General features: G+C 38.6%; 4 protein-coding genes across 5 annotated transcripts; 3 read left to right on the top strand and 1 right to left on the bottom strand.

Moving 5' to 3' along the window:
* The first annotated feature begins 375 nt into the window (after positions 1-375).
* On the top strand, positions 376-1,101 carry mRpL14 (mitochondrial ribosomal protein L14). The gene is made up of 2 exons (XM_065303376.1): positions 376-709; positions 778-1,101. The coding sequence occupies exons 1-2, from the start codon at positions 487-489 to the stop codon at positions 1,029-1,031; spliced, it is 477 nt and encodes a 158-aa protein (XP_065159448.1). The 5' UTR covers positions 376-486; the 3' UTR covers positions 1,032-1,101.
* Positions 1,102-6,552: 5,451 nt separating this feature from the next.
* Positions 6,553-13,401, top strand: LOC135792718 (bridge-like lipid transfer protein family member 3B). Of its 2 annotated transcripts, XM_065303405.1 has the most exons (15): positions 6,553-6,806; positions 6,870-7,071; positions 7,134-7,548; positions 7,615-8,192; positions 8,251-8,440; positions 8,518-8,544; positions 8,625-8,717; positions 8,776-8,960; positions 9,022-9,318; positions 9,387-10,140; positions 10,204-10,520; positions 10,576-10,710; positions 10,969-10,980; positions 11,245-11,689; positions 11,746-13,401. In XM_065303405.1, exons 1-15 carry the CDS (start codon positions 6,763-6,765, stop codon positions 12,018-12,020), a joined length of 3,969 nt encoding a protein of 1,322 aa, XP_065159477.1. In that variant the 5' UTR covers positions 6,553-6,762; the 3' UTR covers positions 12,021-13,401. The 2 variants fall into 2 exon arrangements, with proteins under 2 accessions (XP_065159477.1, XP_065159478.1); XM_065303406.1 differs by lacking the exon at positions 10,969-10,980 and having other exon boundaries at positions 6,554-6,806.
* On the bottom strand, positions 12,981-14,537 carry san (Probable N-acetyltransferase san). Its single transcript, XM_065303408.1, has 3 exons — positions 14,174-14,537; positions 13,765-14,088; positions 12,981-13,704 (listed from the first exon to the last, which is right to left on the bottom strand). Exons 1-3 carry the CDS (start codon positions 14,179-14,181, stop codon positions 13,539-13,541), a joined length of 498 nt encoding a protein of 165 aa, XP_065159480.1. The 5' UTR covers positions 14,182-14,537; the 3' UTR covers positions 12,981-13,538.
* A 60-nt stretch (positions 14,538-14,597) lies between these two features.
* On the top strand, positions 14,598-21,016 carry Etf-QO (electron transfer flavoprotein-ubiquinone oxidoreductase). The gene is given in 6 exon segments (XM_065303407.1): positions 14,598-14,789; positions 15,079-15,189; positions 15,254-15,475; positions 15,478-16,536; positions 16,594-16,815; positions 20,647-21,016. Coding segments are annotated over 6 exon segments (1,812 nt in total). The 5' UTR covers positions 14,598-14,755; the 3' UTR covers positions 20,811-21,016.
* The last annotated feature ends 168 nt before the right edge of the window (positions 21,017-21,184 follow it).

Raw genomic sequence — 21,184 nt, 5'->3', positions numbered from 1 at the left:
CCACTTGGTTTGTTTTTCCTGCGGTGGTATTTCGCAGTTCCACTGCGATTTCACCACAGTTTCACTAGTTGTTATAAACATTCCAACATTGCGTTGCTATAATGCGCGTAAATGGCGTGCAATCAATTGCGCAAGTTAAAAACGTTCGTAGACTGTTGAAGATGTGTGATAAAAGAGGTGGAGCAGTATACTAAAAAGCGACATGTTATTTAATTTTATGATTTTTAATGTTAAATAATAAATAAAGAATAAAATAATAAATAAAATGATTAATGATGCATATTGTTGTTGTTATATTACAGATAATATAAATGTATCTCTTCGTATAGATAATAACTCATATTTTTTAAAATTTCAGTAAATCCGATTTTTTTCCTTGATATCGTTTGAAATGCCCGCGTTTGTTTGAAGTCTACTTGTTCCTGCTGTAGGTTTGAAGTAACCTAACAAATTTATACTCAATTTTATTTAAGTAAAAAAGTTAAAATGTTGGCGATTCGCACAGGAAAATTACTGGAAACACTGGCAAAATCAAACAAACATCATGCGACGACAAAGGAACTTCATCTGTCGGCTTCTTTCAATGAAATCCAGAAACTAACTCGACTTAGAGTTGTTGATAATAGTGAAATAGGAAAGCGAGCAATGGCAGAAGGCAAACCACCAAGATGCATACATGTGTACAACAAAACAGGAGTTGGTAAAATAGGCAAGTGTTATAAGTTTGATTAATCTTTAAAAATGATTTATGTCTTAATTTAAAATATATAATTTTAGGTGATAGAGTTCTGGTGGCCATCAAGGGCGAAAAGAAAAAAGGAATTTTGGTTGGACTGAAACAAAATCAGAAAACTAAGGTTCCCAAGTTTGATAGTAATAATTTAGTATTAATTGATGACAATGGAACTCCAGTGGGGACAAGAATTCATGTACCAATTCCTACCATTTTAAGAACTATAATGAAAGAGAAAACACATTCAAAGGGTGCTGATTATACTAAATTGTTGGCCATTGCCTCCAAGTTTGTGTAGAAATATTAGGCTTGTAGTATACTAAATGTTCAAATAGTCATAATAAATAATACAATATTGAAATTGAAAATTTGTGAATTTGTCTTGGATTAACTTTCAGATTACAGTATGTATTATTGAACCACCAAATGTATTATTGAATTCTATGTGAATTCAAATTTAACAAGCTAGCAGAATCCGAAATCAAAACTTAAAAATTCCAATTTGATAATTCTTGATAAAAAAGTGAAAAAGTTTTGTGTTTTTTATGACAAAATCTCTTCAAAGTTTAATGCTTTTTATGGCATAAATTAAAATTCCAAATTTTTGAATTTTCTTCTTTGATTATGATGAATCAGAACATTACAAATCATTTATTTTAGTAAACTTTTGCTCAACAACTATTATTTAAGGCCCTACTGATGCAGGAATGGATAACATTGAATTCAAAAAGAGTTTAAAAGTTTCATGCAAATATCTTCTAAACTAAATGTTTAATTAAAATATTCTTCTAAAATATTTTATTCACATAACTGACCTCTTTCATAATCAGTAATAAAACTGTGTTATTTTATATTTTTTTGATAATGCAAATAATTAACTTAAAATGGTGGAGGCGCCGGATATTTAAATTAATGGTTGACTTATTTATTAAAAAAACACCATCGTGTAGAGGGTCTCTTAATTAGCTTATTTACCAAACTTGCTGGTTAACTGCTTTAATCGTTTACCCTGCACACACTCTTTAGTACAACGTGTACCTGCAGCACCGATTAAACACCGAATATCTCAAGAACTAATAAAGATAATCCAAAACGGAAAACTGCATTGCATTCAGCAGACAATTCTACATATGATAAGATTTTAAAACTTGATTTTTTTTCCCGAGAAAATTGATTTTCCAACGTAATTTTCTCGGAAACCATAAAAGTTACAAACAAACTTGTTGCATATTCTTCATGCCCCTACAAGAATCTATAAAATGGCAGATTTACTTTTTTGATTCTAAGAAGTTGGCAAAAACCACTCAAAAGTAGTCAAGAGGTTACACTTGACTACTTTTTGGCCTAAAAATTATTTTTTAGCTAGAAGAAAATGCAAAACGCAATTCTATAGGGTATTGCAAGGGCATGAAAGATATCCAATCAGTTTTTCGATAACATCAATATTTCGGAAAAATCTGGTGAAAATTGAAACTGTTAAATTTGAACCACTTTTCCGATTTTCCCAAAACTTTCTAATCAGCTGTAGAATGATGCCAGGAATTCGTTTTTCCTGTTTTTGTTTTGATATCATAATTAGTTTTCGAAATAATGACCATTTTCAATAATTACATAACTAGAGAAAACTTAAAATTTTTAAGCAGTAAACTGTGTCAAATTATCCCCTAATTATGAAACTGAAAACCGTTTTTCTCTAACGTCAGTGGTTCAAAAGAAAACTGCAATACACTGGATAATTCACTTTCTCTATCATTTCTTAATAAAAAATAAAAATTTGAAATTTAATCATTTTATTGCAGAAGATTGAAGAAAATGTAATTTTGATTGCTTTATCTAAGTAATCTTTTGTTATCAGATTAATAGATTAGACAGTAATCAACATATATTGTCAGGTATTGTACATTAATATATGTGACTTTCTGAAATCATTTTTTACCTAGCCCTTTTGGTTCAGAAGTTATTGACGTTTAAATTTATTGTTTTGATTTGGACAAAAAATAATTAAAGACTAAAGTTCGGCTCTGTCATTCAACGGAAAATATTTTAACAAAAAAGTTCGACCCTGTTGTTCAAGGAAAAAATTTTAGGAAAAAAGTTCGACGCTGTTGTTCGAGGGAAAATATTTTAAGAAAAAAGTTCGACCCTGTTGTTCGACCAAAAATATTTTAAGAAAAAAGTCCGGCCCTGTTGTTCGAAGGAAAATATTTTTAAGAAAAAAGTTCGACCCTGTTGTTCGACCAAAAATATTTTAAGAAAAAAGTCCGGCTCTGTTATTCGACAGAAAATAATTTAACAAAAAAATCAGAATAAAAGCTGTCCTTCAACCGAATAACCGACTTAAATAGCAATGTTTAATGGGCATTTTAGGGCTCTTGATAAGGGTTTAAAGGGTCTAAAATATACTCAGGGTATAAACGGACTCTTTAACTATCGGATGACAATGAGAAACCGTCAGTTTCCCCACTGGTTCAAGAGATACGTGTGGTTTTTCCCCCTGATTTTAGAATTTTAAGATAAATATCAATTTTTGGCGGGCATTTTAAGGCACTTCCTGAGTGTTTAGGGGATCAAAAAGATATACACATTATAAAACAACTCTTTAGCTTGAATATGGCGGTAAGATAATCGAATTCGCTCCATTAGTAAAGGAAATATAGGGTGTTTTCTCAGCCAACTTTTAGAAATTGATATAAAGATTTTAAGGACCATTTTAGGGCACTTCCTAAGAGTTTAGAAAGTGGGCAAAAATGTATGTTGGAGAAGGCCTAATGAACTAATTTTTACAACTAAAAATCTTAAAATTGCTCTATTAGTTTTTTAAATATATCAGGAAAATGGATGCACAATAATCAAAAATTATATTTATTAAAAACCCATTATTAACTTATTTCTTATGGAACATGTTGATGTATAAGTTAGAGTCACTATTGAATGTAACTGGTTTTCTGTGATCTTCCTTTACATTATGGAACGTCTTGGGTTCTGCTCTTGTGAGTAAATCAACTCAAGAACTTGAAGAATTTCAAAGTGACGTGTTTGTTCCATTTTGTGACAAGCGACTTATGGGAAAACCACAATAATTTATTGACCAGAATATGAGAGCATAATGTTTAATAAATGTCAAATTCGTAAATGTCATAATAAGACATTCAAATTTATAGGGTTTGATAAACAATACTGACACAAACAACTTCTCAACATTTTTTAAAAATTTTGGTTGTGCGCTCACTATTAAATCGATAACACACGAGTATAAGGAAGAATGATAATATAGGGAATGCGAATTTTATGATGCGAGACATGTTATTTCACGTATTTCCTTCGAAAAACCCAATGTTGAAATGCAATCGATACGATAAGGAAAATAACGCATTACTTGCAGTTAATTTAATATTTTTATATAAAACAAAAACGAATTCTTTAAAATTTAAATTATACGATTTATTGCTTTAGTGTATTCTTATCAACACGACAGTATGGATACCAACACGCATTCCAGAAATTGTTATCTAGTACCCAGGTATAAATTCAGCAATTTGCATCGAAAATATAACTCATTCATATAACTGCAACGTAAAATCATAACTCTAATCATGTTAGCAAAGTTGATAATTGTTGCATGTTCAGTGGCCATTGTTTATGGCCATCATGGTCCCAACCGCCCTCAAGGACGTCCCATCAGTAGGGACATTGCACAAGCTCGCAGTTTTGAAGATTTGCTTGCTATTGCACTGAATGAGGAGACAAGATACGACGCACAAATACAAGCTGTACAGGATAATTTTCCCAATGGATTAACCGCCTACATGCAAAGCATCCAGAGACTTGCCGACAACTTGAAGACCCGCATGAACGCCAACGATGCTTCCTGTCAAACCGTTTCGGAAATTGATAATGCAGTGGCAAACAGCTGCCAAGAATTAGAGGCTCTTGGCCAACGTGATCTTGTTACAGAACTGAAACAAAATCCAGTACTGAAGCGCGTCTATGATCAGTTTGCCAGGAATGTGAATGAAATCCAGTATTCTATTAACATTTGTGCTTCTCGGGGCTGTACGTACAATGAATACTTTCGCAGATTGATGCAACTTCAGGCATCCATGGAAAGTACAAGAAGGCAATTAAGACCAGCTCTGTTAAGAGCATTCAGCATTACCAGAGCAGAAGCTGCTGGTATCTCAAGCAGGGGCAAAAGAGAAATAAGGAGAATTGAAAGTGAATGGCAGGCATGCTTGAGAAATTTGGCAAATCAACCAGACACAACAACTGTTGCAACTGGCACTGTTACAAATGATGTTACAGTTACTGAGGAACCTACTGAAATCGGTACTACAGCAACAAATGCTCCAATCACAGACGCTGATACTGTTACAGTTTCAGTCACTGAACCAACCGTTGTGACTGATGCTGTTACTGAAGATGAAGCCACTGCAGCCGTTACTGAAGAAGAAGCCACTGAAGCCGTCACTGAGGCAACAACGGATAATACAGACGGATAAATTATTGCTATTAAATCCGGTGGCCAAATATCAGAAAGAATAAAAAGTGTTATTGTAGAATGAAATTGCTGTAATTGACCACAATAAATACATAAAACTAAAATGAACATTATTAACCAATCAATTAATGTTAATATTTTATGTGAAACCCTATTTGTCCTTATCTGTGATGAGTATATTAATATATCGTGAATGTAACTTACACCATTCTCAACTTCAAAATATTTTTAAATTCCTACAAGTTGATAACAAATATGACACATTATTTACCGTTGTTGTTTTCGGAAAAGTAAATTATTTTTATCGATAGTTTTAAAACCGTACTTAATTTACAATGTTTTGAAGATTTTTACAAACAATACGCGTATAAATAAACTTTGTCACTGCTGAAATCAATGAAACCTTTGTTTCTACGCCAGGAAAACAACAGTTGTTAGAATGCTTGCAAAATTGTGCCTAATACTGGCTTGCCTTGCAGTTAAAGTCTGTAGTTTCAATGGTCCTTACATTCGTCAGGGCTTACCTTTCAGTAAAGATATTGCAGAAGTAAATACATTCGAAGAATTGCTTGCTATTGCAAAGACCGAGGAAGTTCGGCACGATGAAGAAATAGAAGCGTTACTGGACAATTACCGACACGGATTAATTGCCGATAAGGATGATTTAAAACACCGTGCTAACATCTTAAAGCAGCGCATGACTGCTGATAATAATTCCTGCCAAACTAATTCGGAAGTTGATTCTGTGATAAATAAAAGTGCCAATGAACTTGATGCATTAGGAGAACGTAATTTAATGGAGGAATGGAAAGACACTCCAGCGCTTAAGCGTATTTATCAGCAGTTTGCACAAAACATTGTGGATATTCAAACATCTATTGATGCTTGTTTAAATGAACGCTGTCCAGTGAATGAATACAGCAGCAAATTAAGTCAACTTCAGGCAGCTATGCAAGATCCAAGAAGGAAGTTTAGGCCACTAGTTCTTAGGGCTTTAAGCGATAACAAGAAAGAAGCTAGTACAATTTCCAAAAGAGCCAAGCAAGAGTTAAGAAAATTAGAAGCTGAGTGGCAAACATGCATGACCAATTTGAAAAATAAACCAAACACAATTTAATATAAGTATTCTATATGTATATAACATTATGTATCGGGCAGTAATAAAAAATATACACAATCTAATAAACTAACAAATACCAATATACCTATTAGTAAAAACTTACAAATATTTTTGATAAACCTGTTTTAAACTTCTGTCAATACGAGAGCGTCCGATGATATCCGATGTTCGTCGTCGGTAAAATCAGCCGGTCTGCGCGACGCAGGAAATCTTTGATGACAGGTCCATTATCTAGGGTTGGGAGGCCTGTCGAAAGCAACAGCAGTTCAACAAGAAAAACCACTTCCCACTCGAATCTCAGTGTGTCCCTTAGAAAATCGGCCACCCACAGCTAGGAATGTTGCTAGTCATGTAATTTACACGCAAAAGGATAAGCTTACCATCGTTATCGCCCAGGGGAAACGTCTCAAAATGGTCTCCATCATAAAGAACCAACTGTTGAAACACTTATCAAGGTATGTTAAACAAAATAAACCTTTGGAATGCCTCTCAATATAGTTTTCTCTATTACCATGCAGATTTACAAAGAATTTATCGGCGGACAAGATCAATCTTAGCACATTCAAAGGGGAGGGTGAGCTAAGCAACTTGGAATTAAATGAGATTGTACTCACTGATCTCTTGGAACTTCCCTCCTGGTTAAGACTTCAGAGTGCCTGGTGCAACAAGGTAGCCTTCCGGATACAATGGACTCAACTAAAGAAAGTTCCTATTGTACTTGTAAGTTTTTAGTAATAAATTTAATGGTATTTTAAAATAACATGCAATATGATTATGATTAGAGCCTGGATGAAGTGAACATCATAGTGGAAACATGTGAGGAGCTAAGAGAGATGAATTTGTCAGGACCAGCAACAGCAGCTGTGCCTGGCAAATATAGTTTCATCCATAAAATCATTGATGGCATCACAGTAACTGTAAATGCTGTGAATATTACGTTCAATAGTCCAGCATTCACAGCCAATGTCCAGATATCCAGAATCCTATTGGAATCCAAGAATCCTAAGTGGAAAAAGGGCGATTTACGTACGACTCGCATAAAAGAGCCAGAAAGAGGGCAACTGTTGATATTTAAAGAATTAGAATGGCAGACAGTTAGAATTGAGGCTAAATCAACCAAGGACAAAAACTTAACGCCACTACGATTGCTGACGAATCAGGCGAGATGCCGCATAACGATCAAGAAACGATTATCTGGTTCGTATTTATTATTAACTTGTTCTATTTATAATCCCAAGTCATGTTGTTTTTACGCTTTTATAGATTCGTTCATATTGGGATCACGACTGGTAATCATACTAGATGACCTGCTGTGGGTTCTCACGGACTCGCAATTAAAGGCGGCATTACATTTTCTTGACTCTTTAGCCGGATTAGTCCAAAAAGCGACTGATCTAACGCGCAAAACGAAGGCAGCTCGAAAACTAGAAGAGCTGCCGGAATACCGCGCGCATCAGGCGCAGCAGGAGCGTATGGACAATGGAAACTCGTCGGAAGCAATTCGGAAACTGTTTACTCCATGGGATGTTGTAGAAACATCATATCACTTCCTTTCCCATCAAATAGTATTGCATCTATGCGATGATCCTGGCGATGGTAGATCGACGCATCCTAACTTAAAAGATGGCGGCGCGCTGCAAGTCACCCTGCAGCACTTCCAAGTGGATTTCTATCCCTATCACATGGCGATTATCGATCGTAAACACTGGCCGAGATATCGCGAGTCGTCTATTCCGCATGTCTTGTGGCAGGAGCAGGCACTCACTTCCTTCCGCAGTAAATTTCTTGATCTCATCGAGAAGAATCGCGCACAACATACGCCACTGTCACGAGCCAATAAGGCATGTATTTATTTTAGAAAAAAAAAATTATGAAAATAATAACAATGTTTGTGTTTAGAATGTTGAATCGCCTACAACAGAATCTCGCCGTGCGTCGACGGTGCCATCGCCGACTGATGTGAAATCATTCGCAATCAAGCAGCTAAATAAATTGATGACTAGTTGCATGATTATTCGTATCGAAGATTTTACGGTTTACAAAGTGACTACGTCGGGGAAGAAGCAATCGTTGAAGGAGTTTATCACAGGTATTGTTACTTTTGCTTTGTATGTGGTTTTATTTCTGCTTAACACCATTTTCTCACACTCATGCTGATGCAAACAGCGCAAAACAAACGAAAAGATGGACGAGGTAATGTTAGCACGAAAATGCAGATTAATGTTTTGCTTTCTATTTAATTTCAAATCAATAATTTCTGGTTGATATTACAGGAGAACGCGATCAAATGTCTTTGCCTCCGGAAACAAAAATGGTTCATGCCGAATTTACTTACTTTTATTATCCTAATGATACACCTTTTCCTCGTAAGTGATTTTATTCTAATTTTTTTTATAATATATTGAATATAATCGTAATTTCAAGTGCCTGCACCAAAATTCTACGTGCAAGTGAACCCTATCAACATCTACTTCGACTTGGAGAGCTGTTTGTGGTTGAATTCATTTGCATTAAATCTATATCAGTCTCTGCAGGATTCAAAGAAGGATATGACTGATATTTCTAATTTGACTTACATAGATGTGAAAATTGAAGCAATTTTACCTAGGGTAATATTCAGACTATATTTTTCTATAAGAGATTGTTATAATCTTCAATATTTAATTGCAGTTAATTTTTGAAAGTTATAAAGATTATATTATCCAACGAGATAGGCCCAAATCGCTGACATTTGAGGTGACTCGCGCAACCATCACGAATGTCCGCAGCCTGGAGCAGTCTTCCCGTGCTGACCTCGCAAAGTGCGTGGACTCCTTCCACATGGGCTCTCTTTTCTTCGGCAGCGAATATCCATCACGGCCGGAAGATTTCTACATTGTTACGCAGAAATTCCTCGATCACATTAGCACGAAAGACAATATTCGTACGGCACACACGGAGTTGAATGCATCTAGTATTGAGACTTTGGTATATAATAAAAATACTCACCTGCGTTTTTATATTTTATTGAATTGTGTCTTTTGTGTTGATTGCAGATCAGTCAGCTAAGTCGTGAATTTATGTGGACGGAAGCAAAGGACGTGTGGTGCATTAATTTGGAACCAGTATGGGCAGATTTTAACGGCGCCAGGGCACTGAATAAGCCTGTGCCATTCCTGGATGCTGTGCCCATCACAATATGGCTACACAGTAACATGGATCCGAACTCAACCATTAAGCAAAACAACGCCTACGCAGACATACACGCGCTGGCGCATATTTCCAACTTGGTCAGTGTGCAACTCAATCACTATCAATATTTGTTTCTACTGCGGCTGGCTGAGGATGCTACTGAACTGGCAGCTTTCTTGCTGTTGGATACTAACCGAATTACTAAACAAGAACAGAATAGTTCGCTCATTGTGGGCGCTCTTCTGCCTCAACTTGAAGTTACTTTGGTTATGCCTTCCGCTTATCCGGGCAAGGAGTCTTCCGGTGGAGATGTTGAGTCTTTTGCGCCCGAGAGTTCTTTTGCTGATGATATGGATCAAAAGGGAGGATCAATGGGAACGGTATGGAATTCTAACTTGACGATTTCATCCGTGCCGCCATTAACATCAATGAAATCGTATGCAAAATCGCCTTCGAATCCAAATGCTAATGTTAATTTTAACACAGCGAATAATATTAATTCATTTCCGAGTCCTGTCGAGAAACCACTTTATCAAGATAAACTGTCTCCGAATGAAACTTCCCCAATGATTTTAGATTCGGCGAAAAATCAAACACTTACTAATATAACAAATGCAGGTAAAAACTTTCTTAGCAGATTAAATTTATATATGTGTTAACATTTTGTAAATATATTGCAAGGGTTTTCTTCAATGCGGAAAGGCTTTAGTAGCCTGATGACATCGATTGATAGCGCGCTAAAACCAACGATGGATGCAAGTGACGCCAGTGACACAATGTCCATCCGCAGTGATGTATCCAGCGACTCGGAAAATTACATTTTCTTAAACATGGAACAGGATAGCATGCAGAAAGCGGACGACATGTTTATCGTGCCAGAATTTATGTCGCAGAACAAAGGTATGGTGGAAATTGCTAGCGAAGTCATTGAAGAAGAGAGCACGATAACGTCCACGAGTGAACACAGTTTGACGAGCAGTTGTCGCCGAAAAGACTTGGTAACAATGGCAAACAACATTTAATTAACTATTTACTAACATTTCACTGTTGCAGGTTTCTGTCTCTACGTTTAAACTTACAAAAGTCGAATTTATCCAGCAATCCTCTGGCTTCTCTTCATCTATAAAACTTCAAGTGGAGAACATTTCTAATGAGGACTGCAATGCGATTCCTTGGGATGAGTTTCAGGTAGGCAATTCAAATATAAAAAGTACACGGTCAACATTCGGTGAACTTCTTTCGACTTGTTCATGTTTTTTCATCTAAAATTCATTACTTCGCATGATGCCGACACATTTTTATCAATTCAGGATTTATTCACATGCGAATTCAAATAAATATTTTCATTCGAATCACATCGACGTGGTGGGGCCAGCGTTTTGATCATTTCTTTGTATTTTTTGCATGCTTCTGAATGTTTTATTGTGGTTCGAACGAAATGTGCAGGCCAAGTACAAGGTATTGGGTTTTTTCAAATTTACGTACTTGTATGCAATTAGGCATCTTGATGCACATAGATTCTACATTTCTAGAATGGACTAACTTTAAGTATTAAAAATTTGAAAAAATAAACGAGTAGTGTAGTGTTAGTACTTGATACGATACAGATTTGCTGCATGCCTCTCATAAACACACCAATTTCACAGCGTTTGCATGCGTTTTACATATTTTATAGTATTACTTGTGGTGAGAAGGTTTTAACTTGATGTTTCTCATAAATAGAGCAAGTTCAGCTCGAGGTCGCGCGCTTGGTCAGATAATCCCAGCAACTCGGCGACGACGACGCAGGTGAAACTTCGAATGGATCACGATATTGTTATGCCCAAACATGCGATAGCAATCAATCGCACCAACTTAAAAACGCTCTTCAAAGATTTTCTGGATATTAGAGTCAACGATGTTGCACTTAATTTATCGATGAGTACTGTTGTTGGAATGGCGGACCTCGCCGAAGACGAATGCATTCCTATTCCAATTCCTATGGAGATATCACTTAAAGATATCTATGTGCATCTGACAGAGGACCGTCCGCCGGTGAATATAACATCCCCAGGTCCGGTGCCAATTGATTTGAAAATCGCTGAAATGTTTATCACGCGAGACGCAGAAGGAACATTCCATATTGTTCCGAATACTAAAACAGTTCGACAAAACTCTATCATGAACGGTATGTTAATAATTTAAGATTTACTTTAAAGTTTACCAACTAATTTGTTACTTTAGATGAGAATATGCTCAATCAGCAAATAAATCGGCAGCTACGCTTAGACAACGATGAATTGCGAAGACGTTTACTGGCGTTTGAACGTATTTCAGAGGAAAATCGCATGTTGCGTAAGGCAAAAGAAGAAACTGAAGTGCTTAAAAGTTCACTATCTAAAAGCCAGGAAGACGTTGCGCGTCTACTCGAAGAAAAGCGCCGATTACTCGACGAAGTTCGCAAGTTGCAGGAGCAGTTCATGAACGACCGGCGAGGCCAATGGACAGCCAAAAGATAGCAATGTTGTCTGGACTGCACCAACTGCTGCACGAACATGAGGAGATAGTTTAGTCGCTAGCTAGAGGGTCAGTCTTTGTTTTATCATGCTAAACAATGCAAACATTTTATCGCGAACAAGTGGAAAATTGAGAAAGTAAATTGACAGAATATATTACGTAGATAGGTAGGCTTTGAAATTGATATTGATTATTATAAACGTTATTAGGCGGAAGGGAATTAAATGAGTGCAATTTACCAAAGATTTCTGTTTCACTCATGAACGATTTCAAGCGCAATAAATTCGTTCAGGAAGCAAGAGAATTCCGTTCCAATACTTCCTACGTTTTCTGGAAGGCATGTTAGTTTTGATTCGTTAGCTTTAACAAGAGATTTGATATATCTATGATGTAAAAATGTATATTTCAAGATATTTCTATTTCCATATATTTTATGTTTGTTATTTTTGTATTATTCAAATTTGGATCGTTATTACTCAATAGATATATCGTAGTAACAGTAAAGTGGTGTTGCCAAAAACGATGTAAGCATTGCGTGCCATACAAAATGAATTAAAGTTGTTTGGAAGGAGTAAATTTGCATGGCTAGATTGTACGTCCGTTTGGCAATTTAGTCCAGGGACAATCTACAATAGCGAAAATTGTGGTCATGTCGATAACCACAAAACCAATTACTTCATTAATTGCAGCAATTTGCAAACAATGAAGCAATTACTTTCAAATGTAGAGCTTTACCAATCACATATACGATTGGAATGTAACAATCACGCATCATGTTAACTCAAGTTGCTACAGCGACGGAAAACATGTCAATAGCGATAGAGCCTTTCTTTATCAACTTCAATAGATTATTCCTGGACTAGTTACTTTACTCACTTAAACATACGCATATTTCATGAACATATCGATATGGAGTGGCATGGATAATGCCGTAATTTGTGATCGTGTATGAATGAAGTACATTTTACGGTATGCGAAACGTTTTTATTCGAATTGTTTGCGTTAGAAAAACTCTCTCGGTGGATGAGTGCCAACGCAACGTGTTGTGATTACTTCCTAGGTTGCTCTTAAATTTGATACATAACAAGAACACCAATCAATAAGTGGTTAGTAGTACATTTTAGCGCAAATAACTAAAAGAAGTGTTTTATGAGCGTACTTAAAGAGAAAAGAAAATACTATTTACATGTTGTCTTGTATTCTTGTGTTTCTGACATGTGTATGTAAAACCTAATATTATCAGCTAGGACAAAACAAAACGTTTAAAACAAAAACACAACAAATGTTATAATAATGTATATGGTGTTGAATGAAGATGTCTGCAAAGTGGACAAAAACGTCTATTTGAATCATGTAATAATAAATTCATCGATTGCAACGCAAGCGCTGTTTCATCTTGATCGTAAAATGCGTTCGGGCCAAGTCGAGCCTCGCAAGTAAAAGAAAAAATAAGAAACAATTTTGGTATATAACTTCGAATTTGCGCCCAGCCCTTAATACTTGGCACCAAATTAAACAGCTTACTGCTCGTGCGTGCCGTTCGTAGTCGGTTTCCTTAGATTTTTCTGCAGAACGTGCGCGTCGGCCGGTTCTATTCGCTTATAGTAATGTTGTTTCGTCTCCACAATCTCGAAGCCGAACTTTTTGTAAAAATCGATCGCGCCTTCATTGCTAATTTGCACATGTCTAGAATAATTGCAAGAATGAATTGCAGAAAGATATTTTTATAATTAACTTTGTACTTACAGGAATATGCTATCAAAGTTGCCATCCTCTTCAACATATTTTAAAACATGCTCCACCATCATGGTGCCAATGCCAAGTCTCCTGTAGGGGTATAAACAGCCAAGGGTCATGATGTACAGCTTCCTGCTCTTCTCAACTGTGTCAATCCGACAGCACACTGCCCCAACAACAATATCATTGTAGTAGGCCAACTTGGCAAGCTCTCCAGCTTCCAGGACATCTTTGTAGAATTTGTCGTTGTACGTGACGGGGAAAACAACGGTGTTGAGCTGCTTCAGCTGCTTAATATTGTGTGGTGTTACATTGCCTAGCTCGATATTCGCTCTGCAAATGCGGATTTGAGGTTAGCTCGTGAAAGTCGCAGGAAACGCATTATAACGGCGGCAGGAGACGAAGGCGGCGTACTTACCTGGTCATGATTCGGCCGGCTGGTTATTTATCACGAAGTGGCGGTGTTCGACGCGCATAAAATCGTCACGAACGCATGGGATTTTTATCGGAAATTTTAGACTCAGTCGGACGTTCGTTTTCCTCTTTGGTTACAATGTCAAACGTCAAATACAATTTCGTAAAACCGGCGCGGACCGTGCTACCTTGTCAAGTTTAGCGGTCGTTCACTAAACGCAACCGTATTTATTTTTGATTCAGTAGTGATTTTAATTTATTAATTTATTATTAATAAAAGTTAAAAATACATTATTTAAATTTTGATGCGGATTAATGACGAGGTTCTAAAAACAATTGTTATTTAAAAGTTAAATTGACGTTTGTCTGACATTTTGACAAATCAGCTCTAAGCAAATGCGATCCTGCAAGCAACAGCTGATAAGCAAGTTTCTAAACAAGTATTAAAAGTCCGCCAACTGCATGTTGTACACGCAACCAATCAATTTGTGTTATCTACGCGCTGTTTGCTTTCATTTTAGTAACTTGGAAGTTAGTTGAAGTCGCCCGGTAGCAACAGGCACATCAACATAACTACTTTGGCAATATGGCGCTGTTTATCAAATCAACAACAAGAAACTGTGAGTATTCAATAAACTTTCAATAATACTAGTTCAAATAAGTATGGCAGCATTGTTTAAAAGTGCAATTCATTTAGTTTGGCAACTGGTGGTTGTTTCCTCTGCTTGGAAACAAAACATTTATTTTGATACTTTAAAGGTTATTTTTAACTTTTCTTCAAGTCTAAAAATGCAGTTTAGTTTCTGAACTTTGTGCCATATTACATGAAACTGTTTCGGTGCAGTCTAGGTTGGGTACAAAGGTCAAAAATAAAATATATTGTCTTAATTTCGCTATTTTCTGTTGTAGTTTACAAGTTGCAGTCAAAATGCCTTGTGAGAAACTTTGCAGATGCACAATTTCCCAAAATCACAACACATTATACTATTTATCCCAGAGAGAAGGATCCAAGATGGAAAGGTATGTATTTGTATTCATAAATTAGATTTTATTAAATTAACCTCTTGCTTGTTTTAATTTATAGATGCAAAAATGGAAAGATTTGAAGATGAGACTGATCTACTCATCATTGGTGGTGGCCCAGCAGGAATGTCGGCAGCCATCCGCGCAAAACAAATCGCTGAGCAAGAAGGCAAAGAAATCCGCGTGTGTTTAGTTGAAAAAGCTGCCGAAGTTGGCGGACACATTCTGTCTGGCGCTTGCATTGATCCAATCGCACTCAACGAATTAATCCCCGATTGGAAAGAAAAGGCGCACCTTTAAATACTCCTGTCACAGTGGATCGAATGGGCTTCCTAACAAAAACCGGTCGAATTCCAGTCCCTATTCTTCCCGGCATGCCTTTAAACAATCACGGTAATTATATTGTACGTCTAGGTCACGTGGTGCAATGGCTAGGCGAGCAGGCAGAAGCACTTGGCGTAGAAATCTACCCAGGTTACGCAGCCTCAGAAATTTTGTATCATTCCGATGGTAGCGTAAAAGGTGTCGCCACAAACGACGTAGGTATAGCTAAAGATGGTAGTCCGAAAGACACATTTGAACGTGGTATGGAACTGCATGCTAAATGTACAATTTTTGCGGAGGGTTGCCATGGACATTTGACTAAACAAGTGTCTAAGAAATTCAATTTGCGCGAAAAATGCGAGCCGCAGACATATGGCCTTGGTATCAAGGAAGTATGGGAGATTGATGCAAGTAAACACAAACCGGGAACAATTGAACACACTATTGGTTGGCCGTTGGATAAATTTACCTATGGAGGTTCTTTCTTGTATCATTTGAATGAGCCTACTCCTATGGTAGCGGTGGGCTTTGTAGTTGGTTTGGACTATTCCAATCCGTACATTAGTCCGTTCAGGGAGTTCCAAAGATTTAAACATCATCCGTCAATTGCGCCGACATTTGAAGGCGGTAATCGTATTGCATACGGAGCGCGTGCCCTCGCAGAAGGTGGCTTCCAGAGCATTCCTAAGTTAACCTTCCCAGGTGGTTGCCTAGTAGGTTGCGCGGCAGGTTTTCTCAACGTGCCAAAGATCAAAGGCACACATAACGCAATGAAGAGTGGTATGTTAGCTGCGGAGGGTGCAATGGAAGCCATTTTGGGCGAAGCGCAAAGCACGACCGGCTACGAACCTATTGCTTATGATCACAAGTTAAAGAATTCTTTCGTCTGGAAAGAATTGAAGGCGGTTCGTAATTGCCGACCAAGCTTCCACAACCCTCTTGGATTGTATGGTGGAGTCATGTACAGCGGTATTTCAATGATTCTGCGAGGAAAAGAACCCTGGACTCTATCGCACGGTGGTAGGTTGATACAAGTTTACAACATGAACAAGTTAAATCAATAGTTGTCTATTTAAGCTGCGGATCATACGCGATTGAAGCCAGCAAAGGAGTGCACTCCAATCGACTATCCCAAACCGGACGGGAAGATCAGTTTTGATTTGCTCACTTCTGTCGCATTGACTGGCACGAATCACGAGGGTGATCAGCCGGCGCACTTGACGCTGATGGACGACACGGTGCCAGTCAAGCACAACTTGGCTATGTTTGATGGTCCCGAGGGCCGATTCTGCCCGGCAGGTTAGTCTATACACTATTTCATTTGTTACTCGTTTTTTTTTTCTTTACTATCTATGGCCGTCCTGAAGTCTAATGCAATGTCTTCAATTTAATCAACGAAGCGAAAAGGGAGCGACGTGACTGAGAGATACAATGCGTTGCGAGAAAGAAAATTCACGACGAATGTACAAGTAACAATCAGTATGAAATTGCACGCGTCTGGTTTATCACGCGGAGCTTGTTATTGCAAGTCGTGCAATTACTGAGCGCATTCTCTGTATTTTCCATGGGGGGCTGAAAGTTTTCGGCGCGCGGCGGGATGTTCGCTTCTCAAGGGAATTTCTTATCTTGCGAGCAGCGGGAGGAGGCGCGCACGCAGGTCGCAGACGTCTAGCGGTTTCTCCCCTTGAAATTCCGGGCTCGCAAAGTACTTTGCTATCCGAACTCGACGAAGCAATAATTTAAATCCGGCTTTCAAAAGCGATAGCAACGTTGCGACATCGCTTACCCACACCATAAAATATTACACAAGAAAACTATAGAGCGACAAGAGTTTGTTTCCGCTTGTAAGCAACTTTTATGGGAAGATTAATTAAAATTTGCGTGAAAATGCAACTTGCTACAAGTTGTAATAGGTTGGGGTTGTAGTTTGGGGCGTTGGCGTGCATAGAAAGCACGAAATGCAACAGAAAAACACGCCGGGCAAGTTGTGCGGGGCGGCGGGTACGACTGCAGGGCTACGCCGCCGTCTGCCTGCAAGTTCAAGGTCCTCGATCGATGTTTTCGGGGCTGTTGCACTCCGGTGCCCCAGACTGGGCAATGACACCAGACCGAAGCGTGAACTCTGCGTCGCCGGTTACCGCCCGCCCCTCAATCGTTCTTCCTCACACTGTGCGCTCGCTTTGCATGCAATTCCCGAGTAATTTACAATGCTCGGCACTTCATTTCGAGTTTAAATTTTATAGTCGAAAAGATACCGTGCACTGGATTTAATACAGTCAATGAATTGTCTATTTTAGCCAAATGTCCCCCTTGAAGGGCGGGCGAGCACTCGAGGGAAAACCGAGATTGAATCGGTGCTCGGTGCTCGCAATTCGTGTTAGTAAAGTAGGATACGTGACGCGCATTAAATGCGGGGAAACAGTGTGTCACAATGAAACCTTTTATGATCCGCCAGTGCGGCGTGTTGGTCCTTTTTATTTCCCATCCGGCGTGTGGACGTCAGCGGCGCCCGGCGCCTCCGCCCGGACGATAGGCATCGCGCGATCGCGCCATGTTCGTGTCCGGCGAGCGCCTTCTGGGTATTTGTGTCACCGTACGTCCTTCGTCCTTTCCGTGCAGCGCATAAAATCTCGACTACGTAGGCGCGAGCATATCAGACGTCATTTATTTTTATTACTCGTCCCAGAATGGACTGGCGGCGGGCGACTGCAAAAAATTAAAACTCGGACATGTTGAAGTCTACTTCGTGACGAAAGCAGGCGACGTTAAAGAGCTGCGGACGAGTGTTGCACACGCCTCATTTAAAATAGAAGCGAGTTGCTTGCGCGTCAGCGGCATTAATGGGCGGACACGTTCATGTTGCGTCATTAATTTTATGTTTGTCGAGATACGCAACTACGCAGCCAACAAGGGGTGTTATCTTTAGCAGCTTGTATTTAACACATGCACATACATTCAAGCTATATTTGCCTGCTTGAATTATTCAATTTGATTCGATTCATATGATTCAGTTTTCTTTTTTGTTAATGTTATTTAACTTGACAGTATGAAAGAGTTTTTAGTATTGATTTTTATAATAACTATATTATATGTTGCTAAAGCTTTTACAACAACAAAAAACAAGAAAAAACGCACTTTGTACAGAAAAAGATTGACGTGCCTGAAATGACGCTCGGAAATGAAGCACTAAAAGCCATCCAGGGCAGTAAAAGTTTTTTATTTCTTTTACTAAAGAAGTTGAGCGTTTGCAACATTTTCCAAGATGTCGCATTTAATTATCAGCCAGCTCTTAGTTACTTCAACAGTAAAATAAATACAAGCAAAAAAATATGGCAACTAAATTATAAGAACATTATTTTTGCAGAGAATATAAAACGCTTACTTTATTTTGAGGTCGGCGAGGATTTGTGGAAATATAGCGGCCGTAACATTGCGGAAAATCGGTTTTTCTAGCTTGTGCGCAAGCGGAACGGGTTCCAATCGAATTCACGCCTAATTTAATTTCGTCCTTTTTTTCCGTGCGCCGGGAAATTTATTCATGAATTATGCCCGCCCCAAATTGATATGCTGCGCTTTCCTCGGCTGATATTACGTAAATTGTCTAATGATAATGTTTAACGATGCACGACTTTTTAATTTAAAGCAGAAAGCAAAGTTAAAAGCACTGGCATATAAAATACCCAACTGTTTTTTATTCAAATGTTTTGGCGTGCGTAACGAGAAATGCAGGTTCGGCAAGAAATGAAATTCGAAAAGCGCTTAAATGTTATTTATCGCCTTTATCCGCGCCGAGAGCGTTGCTGTTTTGTCTGGCAATACCACAGAAACCCGGCCGCATTTCGATTCGAATGTCTTCGGCGCGTTTGATAAATTATTCAAAGGTCGGGCACCGACAGGTTGCGCCGTTGCAAATTGAATTGCTTGCTCGAGCGAAATATTGAAACTTAATTGGGGGGAGAGAGGTGGCTTGCGCGCCTCTCTCGTGCATAAAGCACGAACTTCTTACATTCTTCATTCCGTTTTTCCTCTCGGGCTATTCCGGAGGTGCCGCGCGGCGTTTTTAAGGTTTAAACTCCTTTCAGTCTGCTTTCAACTCTTCGCCTTCCGGCCACGGCGGCGCTCATTAGGTTGCTGCAATTTATCACATTAATCGGCAAGACGCTGCGACTCCGGCGACTAATTAACACTCGTCACTTTTTCCCTCGTTACTGTTGAATATTTAATGTAAAAAATGTAGGTACTTACGATTGGAATGTGTTAAAGTAGTAAAAAATTTCCACACTACGTACAGGAATTGTGTGTTCTTGTGGGTGTGTGTAATGGGAAATTGATTTACAATAATGCTGGTTTGCCGGAGCCGCTATTTGCCGTCGGCGGCGTGAGTTATGCCCCGAGCGGCGCACACCCCCGGGAATAATGGGATAATGGCGAGCGCGAAACGCGAATAACTGTCATAAAGAGGGGCCTAATTTTACGAGCGCTCTATAAATTATGTCGATATTCAATACTCATCCGGGGCCGCGAGAGCAAAAAACGAAATTTTAACCAAAGGCCGCACTGTTATTTGCTGTAGTTGTCACGGCTTTGCGAATAAATTCATCAGGAATTTACCAGATTGTACACACAATCAATTTATGAATAATTGAGGGCGAAATTTATCGGTGAATAATTTTATTTATTTATTTTTGCATTAATTGTATGCGACACAAATAATTGAATCAACGTCAATCAAACACTTTCGAATGCATAATTTAAATGGTTGTTTCGTGAAACACGAGTTTTCATTAATATATGACCAGAGCGGGCAACCTTTGGGATAGAGTGTTAGTAATAAATTAAAACGCCACTTGTGGAAAATTACAATCCAGTCGTAACAACTATTTGCTGAACTTTGGGGGGTAAATTGATTCTCCTAATGTAATTCCGTTTCGGCAATCGCGGTGCGTAATTGTCCTGCAACACTCGAAGCGTTTGCGGTCGCACTTGTCTTCCTCCTCCCTCGTGGTCGTAGTTTCCTCCAAATTGCTGCTTTGTTGCCTCCCGGAGACCCAGGGCGCTATCGGTCGCTGGCAGCCTCCCGCTTTTATGCGTTACGTGCGTTTAACTTAACTAACTTTGTGTTGCTCTCAGGAGTGTACGAATTCGTCCCAATGGAGAGCGGCGACGGGCAACGGCTGCAGATCAACGCGCAGAATTGCATCCATTGCAAGACGTGCGATATCAAGGACCCTACGCAGAATATCAACTGGGTGGTGCCTGAAGGTGGCGGTGGTCCCGCTTACAACGGTATGTAGGGTGTATTTTTGCTCAATTCTTATGCCACTACTAGCCTACACCCCTACGACGATCAACACACACTCGCCAGCTGATGAATTCGATAATTAAAGTAAGAAAAATGATGGTAAGAGTAATTCTCGATCGAATTGTAAATAATTTTATACGGATGTTTACATGTTTAAGCGATTTTAAGCTGTTTGCTACAAAGATATATTGTTATCAACTGTGGCGCCTCATTTGTCCTGTCCAATGCAATCTCCCTCGTCAGATTGACTGTGTGCTTACGTGTTGAATACGTTTACGTATTGCATTGATGTGGGATGGGTTGGCCGCCGGGCTAATCGGCATGTAAGCCATTCGGACGAGCATACACGTTCGATCCAATTAGTGG

Source organism: Atheta coriaria, unplaced genomic scaffold (genome assembly GCF_025399875.1).
Source record: "Atheta coriaria isolate IRGN ID8LTWV9N9 unplaced genomic scaffold, Caltech_Dcor_3.1 hic_scaffold_5_pilon, whole genome shotgun sequence".
Taxonomy (NCBI): domain Eukaryota; kingdom Metazoa; phylum Arthropoda; class Insecta; order Coleoptera; family Staphylinidae; genus Dalotia; species Dalotia coriaria.
This window is presented reverse-complemented; position numbering and strand designations above follow the sequence as displayed.